This window comes from Brachyistius frenatus, unplaced genomic scaffold (genome assembly GCF_029030835.1).
Source record: "Brachyistius frenatus isolate BFR_SWC_R1_liver_20210118 unplaced genomic scaffold, ASM2903083v1 Contig_344, whole genome shotgun sequence".
Taxonomy (NCBI): Eukaryota; Metazoa; Chordata; class Actinopteri; family Embiotocidae; genus Brachyistius; species Brachyistius frenatus.
This window is the reverse complement of record NW_027210943.1, coordinates 110,001-117,500: the sequence shown is the minus strand read 5'-3', so window position 1 is coordinate 117,500 and position 7,500 is coordinate 110,001. Positions and strand designations below refer to the sequence as shown.

At 46.0% G+C, this 7,500-nt stretch overlaps 1 protein-coding gene across 2 annotated transcripts in view; it reads right to left on the bottom strand.

Annotated features, from left to right (window-relative positions):
- nfkb2 (nuclear factor of kappa light polypeptide gene enhancer in B-cells 2 (p49/p100)) overlaps window positions 1–7,500 on the bottom strand; it is a 20,415-nt gene that overhangs the window by 5,864 nt on the left and 7,051 nt on the right. For both annotated transcript variants that reach the window (XM_069723772.1, XM_069723773.1), the window contains 14 exons: window positions 5,186–5,226; window positions 3,881–3,979; window positions 3,584–3,735; window positions 3,114–3,226; window positions 2,554–2,712; window positions 2,366–2,470; window positions 2,096–2,184; window positions 1,607–1,745; window positions 1,388–1,513; window positions 1,131–1,298; window positions 877–1,018; window positions 669–783; window positions 252–459; window positions 9–178 (listed from right to left, as the gene is read on the bottom strand). In XM_069723772.1, coding sequence (XP_069579873.1) covers window positions 9–178; window positions 252–459; window positions 669–783; window positions 877–1,018; window positions 1,131–1,298; window positions 1,388–1,513; window positions 1,607–1,745; window positions 2,096–2,184; window positions 2,366–2,470; window positions 2,554–2,712; window positions 3,114–3,226; window positions 3,584–3,735; window positions 3,881–3,979; window positions 5,186–5,226 — 1,826 coding nt within the window. The remainder of the gene's footprint in view (window positions 1–8; window positions 179–251; window positions 460–668; window positions 784–876; window positions 1,019–1,130; window positions 1,299–1,387; window positions 1,514–1,606; window positions 1,746–2,095; window positions 2,185–2,365; window positions 2,471–2,553; window positions 2,713–3,113; window positions 3,227–3,583; window positions 3,736–3,880; window positions 3,980–5,185; window positions 5,227–7,500) is intronic.

Here is a 7,500-nt window from a genome sequence, read left to right as displayed (position 1 = left end):
TCCGTTACCTCGGTGATCAGCGTACAGGCCACCTTGAACAGGTTCTCTCTGACGGCCAGGTGGAGGGCGGTGTTTCCACTCTTCTGCTCAGGTGCATTGATCTTAGCCCCGCCCTCCACCAGCAGACGGAGGCAGCGCTCGCCGTCCCTCCTCACAGCCAGGTGGAGCGGGTGGAGACCTGCCGGAGACGGAGAACGTCAGTTTGTTGTCCTGTAACCGTTCTGTCTGCCGTGATGTGAGCCAATCCTTACCGTGGTAGTCGGGGGTGTTGACCAGGTGGGCGTGGCGTTCTCCCAGGTGAGCCAGCAGTAGGCGGAGCATTGTGTTTTCTCCGGCCAGTGCTGCCAGGTGGAGCGGGTTGCGGCCATCTTTGTCCGGTAGGCTGGGGTCAGCCCCCGCCCTCAGCAGCACCTCCACCACCTTCAGCTGCCGGGTGATCACCGCCAGGTGGAGCGGAGTCTGTCGACCAGAGGGGGAGGAGCCAGGACTTAGGTGAGGTGTTTTTTACCTGAGGGAGGTGTTATATACCTGTCGGAGGCGTTATCAACCTGTGGGAGGGGTTATGTAAATGTGGGAGGAGTTATTTTCCAATGGGAGGGGTTATCCACCTGTGGGAGGAGTTATCCACCTGTGGGAGGGGTTATCTGCCTGTGGGAGGAGTTATCTACCTGTCGGAGGTGGTTGGGCGTGTTGAGGACATTGTGCTGCCGGCTGCTGAGCAGCGTGTGGATGAGCTGCGTGATCACAGCTGTCTGCTGGTGGATGATGGCCAGGTGTAACGGCCTGAGACACAAACACAGAGAGAAGACGTGAAGACAGACGGTCGTCATGGTAGCGGCCGATTGAAAGGGAGACATCAACGAGACGGGGACTCACGTGTCTCCGTTGGTGTCCTGGATGCCACAGAGGTGTCTCTGGATGGCCAGAAGGACCCGGGCGTCCCCGGTGCTGCAATACTGCAGCAGGGCAGCGGCGGTGTGCCGGGCACTCTGAGACGCTCGGCTGTTTAGGGTGGCGGCTGTAAACAAACATCATGACATCATCAGTAAACACAGATAAACATGGCAGCTGTAAACAAACATCATGACATCATCAGTAAACACAGATAAACATGGAGGACATATTCTCACCGATCTGAAACAGCTGCTGCTGCAGCGGAGACAGCGGTCCGTCAGGCCGAGGGGCGGAGCCTGACATCTGAGGCCCTCCCCCGCCACCGAAGCCAGTGAAACCTCCTGAAAAGAAACCTGCAGGTCCTCCCCCGCCCCCCCCTCCGTTCATCTGCTGGAACTGGAAACCTACAGAGATCAACGACACGACATGTATGATCACCACGACACGTATGATCAAACATTTTCAAGCATGCTTCTTGTGTGGAAACCCCTACCTGCTCCTCCTCCTCCTCCAGCTCCTCCCCCAAACCTTCCAGCTCCTCCCCCTCTTCCTCCTCCTCCTCTCCAGGGTTCGTAATGAGGCAGCGGCTTCTGCTTCTTCCTCAGAACCTCCTCTTTGTCTGAAACGGAGCAGACAGTGATGATGATGATGCTCAGTGACCATGTGAGTGAGGCTGTGACCTTTGACCCCACACAGACCCCTCCCAGCTCACCTTGGACCTGCGGTATGTAGGTGAACTGTTTGGGGTCGCTGCTGTCGCCGGCCTTCTTCCTCCTCAGCTGCAGGAAGACGGTAACGGGCCGCTCGATCTCCGTGCTGTGATAGGCCGGCGTCTTGAACACGATGGCGTACTGAGGAGGACAGAAAGTCAGTCAGTGTGGGAGTCAGACAGTGTGGGAGTCAGACAGTGTGGGAGTCAGACCTCTGTCAGGAACAGAACTGTGTGTGAACACCACCTGTCTGCAGTGCATCATGGGTAATCAGACAAACAGCACTGATCACTGTGATACTGAAGGAAACCTAAAATCAGACAGATTCTCAGGGGACTTCTGAATGTGTTTCTGTACTTCCTGTTTTGGTTTGTTCTGCTTTCATGAACTTTAATCTGATGTTTGAAGACGTTTTGAAAAATGAGGCTGAGTCGAGCCTCGAGAGTCTGGACCTAAGTCCTCGGCCCGGCTTCAGTCCTTGGACCTGTTACCTGTTTGTGGACGTCTGTTGGTGAGAAGTCTCCGTACGCCTCCCAACATCCTTCATCGTCCTCCTCGTAAAAACGGATCTCAATGTCATCTGAGGAGCACAGATGCACGATGGGAGATTTCACAGAGGCATGATGGGACATTTAAAGACAGGAAGTGAAAGGCAAGAGGTGTGAGGGATAAAAACAGGATGTAAACGTCTCCTGATTGGTCCACCTGTCCATCAGTTGTCTGTCCACCTGTGGAGGACATCAGAGGACAGACGTCCTCACCTTTCTGTACTTTGTCACAGAGCAGGAAGATCTCGTCTCCTCCGAGCACCGAGCCACACGTCTTGTCCATCCGAGAGATCTTCAGGTTGGACGCGTTCGGAGACTCTGGAAGACACAGGGGACGAGTGAGACAGACGTCTCTGAACCCTGCAGGCGTTGCAGGTGCAGGTGTTGCAGGTGTTACTCACTGCTGTCGTAGATGGGGTTGGACACGACGGGTTTCAGCGCCCTGGTGAAGGCTCCATTGCTGTCCTGCAGGTACCCGGTGAACTTCAGGCGGACGATGTTCAGGTCCATCACCTTGCCCAGCTCCTTGGCCTCCTTCAGGATGGAGCCCTCCTCCGAATCTGTAGGTCACACAGCTCATTTATATCATATTCATCACATATGTTCCCAAACTGTGGGAACTTTGACATTCAAATTTACCACAAAACTCTCTTCAAACTTCACAAAATATATTTAAAAAAAATTTTAAATCCCCATAAAATCAAACATTTATGATTGTGACAAAAAAATTATAAAAATCCAGGAAGGACCGACACGTCAAAAAAATGTATTAATTTATATAAACACATATAGAAAAACAAATGGTGATCATTTAAATATTTTAGAAATTAATTGTTTCTGTGTTTGTCAAACATCACTGAAGTTTACTGTCAGGTGTTTGATTACCTGTCAAGTGTTTGTTTACCTGTCAGGTGTTTGTTTACCTGTCAAGTGTTTGTTTACCTGTCAGGTGTTTGTTTACCTGTCAGGTGACAGTGTGCTCCTTTCTGTCTCTTCTTCTCTTCTCTCAGCCTCCTCGTTAAAACCTCGACGACACCTTTTTTGGTCACGTGGAGGATCCCCAGGTTGGAGAATCTACAGGAAGTGACATCATCAGAGTGATTCGTGATCCACATGTTACATCATCATGTTAACTCTGATAAAACCGTCTCACTTCACACATATAAACTCTGTTTAAAGAAGATTTCATACAAATTCAGAAACAAAAATGATTTTTTTAATTTAATCTAAACTCTCCTGAAACTTTTTTATTTTATTTTGAAATCCGTTACTTCTCTGTCTGATGAATATTTAACCGTAAATAAAACATCCTGACTTCCTGTCTGGAGTTTTATTTTTTGATGGTGGTCACATGATTCACCAGAAACAGAAGGACTGATGGGATATGGAGGCGGAGCTTCAGGAGACCGTGGTGTGTGATTGGTTACTAACGAGGCGGTGAGGTCGTTGGGTCCGATATCCAGCGTGCAGGTTCCGTTCTCGGTGCAGTGGCGTCCCACCAGACTGTGTGCGTGGACCCGGGGGGGGTCGGAGTGGGTCACCAGCTGGACCTCGACCCGGGCGTGACCCACGTAGTTGTTGATCTGAGACAACAAACAGCCAACAGAATTTAAAACCAGGCAGAAGGTTTTAATTAAAGGTATAATTTGCGGACGTTTCCCTTTAATAACTTCAGGAACGTTTTCTGAATAAAGCTGATGATGATGAAGAGGCGTCGGTGTTCCTCACCTTCACGGTTGGGTAGGTTCTCCGGTTCTTCTCGCTGGAGGCCCCCGGCAGTCCTCCGTGTGACGGACCCTCGCACTCATACCGGAACCGGAAACCTCTCTGAGAACACACGTTCACCGAGTTAACAAGGAAACACCTTTCAGTTCAGTGTTTCAGACGTCGCCATCTTTTATTTTGGAGCCTGACGGACACCAGGCCCCGCCCACCCACGTCCCTGTAATCCGACATTGGACTCAGCCCCGCACCCACATCCACATGGTTTCAGATGTTTTCGATGTCCCAGCTTCTTCTTCCACTTCATAACAAACTGAATATTTGTGGATTTCTGGACTTAAAAGTCTTACAAATATATTACAAACTTATAGTTCAGTATTCAGGATGACTTTAAAACTTCTTTATGATCAAACAGTTTAATCCTGTTTTAAGTTTGTTGTTTAATTTAAATATTATTAACATATCAGAAGCTGCTTCCTGTTTTTATGAACAACCGATTGTTCCATCAGAGGTGACATCAGTGTTTTTCAGTTTGAACCTCCACTGCTTCTTCTTTTCTCACTGATTTGCATACAGGAAGTCGTTGGACTGTGTGTCACATGACCTTCAGCAGCAGAAACTCCCCGACTTCTCCGCGTGGTTAAATGACTGTTAGGAAAACCCGGGAGAACAGGAAGTGATGGAGCTGCTGAGGGGAAACACGGCGCTGACTGATGTTTGTTCTGATGTTTGTTCATCTTCTTTGTGAAACAGAAACTGTTCATTTCTTCTGCAGCTTTAACGTCACTCAGAGATCATTGTTTAGCAATTAATTATAAAAACAGCAGTGGGACAAATATTGATCCCTGAGGGATGCCTCCATCAACGCTCACATGGTCTGGTTTAAATCATAGACCGTAAATTTAAATGTTTGTAGTCTCCGGGTCTGAAAAGTGAAGCCTTAAAGTGTAATTCCACTGAGGACCACTAGGGGCTGTCTCTATAGACTCCATCTGTAGTACCACTGAGGACCACTAGGGGCTGTCTCCATAGACTCCATCCGTAGTACCACTGAGGACCACAAGGGGCTGTCTCCATAGACTCCATCCGTAGTACCACTGAGGACCACTAGGGGCTGTCTCCATAGACTCCATCCGTAGTACCACTGAGGACCACTAGGGTCTCCACTAGACGCCTACATCAACATCCCGTACAGAATTATATTTTAATTTTATATTTTATACTGGAGTATAAAACAATACTCAACTACATCAACTTAAATGAGAACAGGTACGTTAATGACAGAAACAGGAAGTAGAGGATTATTCTCACCTGTTTAGGCTCTTCGATGATTTGAATGTACGGACCGTGAGCTGAAACACAAACAGTGACAACGCGGCATTAAAACACGTGAACACATGACATTAAAACACGTAAACACGTGACATTAAAACACATGAACACGTGACATTAAAACATGTGAACACGTGACATTAAGACAACGTGAACACGTGACATTAAGACGTCAACACGTAACATTAAGACGTGAACATGTGACATTAAGACGTGAACACGTGACATTAAGACATGAACACGTAACATTAAAACGTGAACATGTGACATTAAGACAACGTGAACACGTGACATTAAGATGTGAACACGTGACATAAAACGTGAACATGTGACATTAAGACGTAAACATGTGACATTAAGACAACGTTAACACGTGACATTAAGATGTGAACACGTGACATTAAAACGTGAACACGTGACATTAAGACAACGTGAACACGTGACATTAAGATGTGAACACGTGACATAAAATGTGAACATGTGACATTAAGACGTAAACATGTGACATTAAGACAACGTTAACACGTGACATTAAGATGTGAACACGTGACATTAAAACGTGAACACGTGACATTAAGACATGAACATGTGACATTAAAACGTGAATATGTGACATTAAGACAACGTGAACACGTGACATTAAGACGTGAACACGTAACATTAAGACAACGTGAACACGTGACATTAAGAAATGTGAACACGTGACATTAAGACGTGAACATGTGACATTAAGACAACGTGAACACGTGACGTTAAGACGTAAACACGTGACATTAAGACGTGAACACGTGACATTAAAACAACGTGAACATGTGACATTAAGACAACGTGAACACGTGACATTAAGATGTGAACACGTGACATTAAAACAATGTGAACATGTGACATTAAGGCGTGAACACGACATTAAGATGTGAACACGTGACATTAAGACGTGAACACGTGACATTAAAACGTGAACATGTGACATTAAGACAACGTGAACACGTGACATTAAGACGTAAACACGTGACATTAAGACGTGAACACGTGACATTAAGACAACGTGAACACGTGACATTAACATGTGAACACGTGACATTAAAACAATGTGAACATGTGACATTAAGGCGTGAACACGACATTAAGATGTGAACACGTGACATTAAGACGTGAACACGTGACATTAAAACGTGAACATGTGACATTAAGACGTGAACATGTGACATTAAAACGTGAACACGTGACATTAAGACAACGTGAACACGTGACATTAAGATGTGAACACGTGACATAAAACGTGAACATGTGACATTAAGACGTAAACATGTGACATTAAGATAACGTGAACACCTGACATTAAGATGTGAACACGTGACATTAAAACGTGAATATGTGACATTAAGACAACGTTAACACGTGACATTAAGACATGAACACGTGACATTCAGACGTGAACATGTGATATTAAGACGTGAACACGTGACATTAAAACGTGAACACGTGACATTAAGACATGAACATGTGACATTAAAACGTGAATATGTGAAATTAAGACAACGTGAACACGTGACATTAAGACGTGAACACGTGACATTCAGATGTGAACATGTGACATTAAGACGTGAATACGTGACATTAAAACGTGAACACGTGACATTAAGACATGAACATGTGACATTAAAACGTGAATATGTGACATTAAGACAACGTGAACACGTGACATTAAGACGTGAACACGTGACATTCAGACGTGAACATGTGACATTAAGACGTGAATACGTGACATTAAAACGTGAACACGTGACATTAAGACAACGTGAACACACGACATTAAGATGTGAACACATGACATTAAAACGTGAACATGTGACATTAAGATGTGAACACATGACATTAAAACAACGTGAACACGTGAACGTGTGTTCTGGACTCCACCTTCACTTTCACTTCAGTAAAAAGGTGAATTTTGGAGTTTTTCACGAGTCACTTCTAGAACGTCGGCCGGTTCTCATGTGCGGATCCGACCGGCTCTTTGTGGTTCTTGTTCTGGTCAAAATGTCTGAACCTTCTCGGTCCTTGTTTCCACGTATGAATAAGAGGTTGTATAGAAGTTGCGTTGGGTATCGGGGGGTGGGGGCTAATGGTTAGCATGTTAACTCTGGTTATCCATTCAGGGACTTTTTGTTCCTCCTGAAATATTTACAATCACAAAACCCGGTTCCCGAGGTTCTCCTCCACAGCAGAGTTCTGGGTAAGTTCTGTTCCCATCCATCCTTGAGAAGTTCTTGAAAGGTTCTCGCTGGAGATTCTGA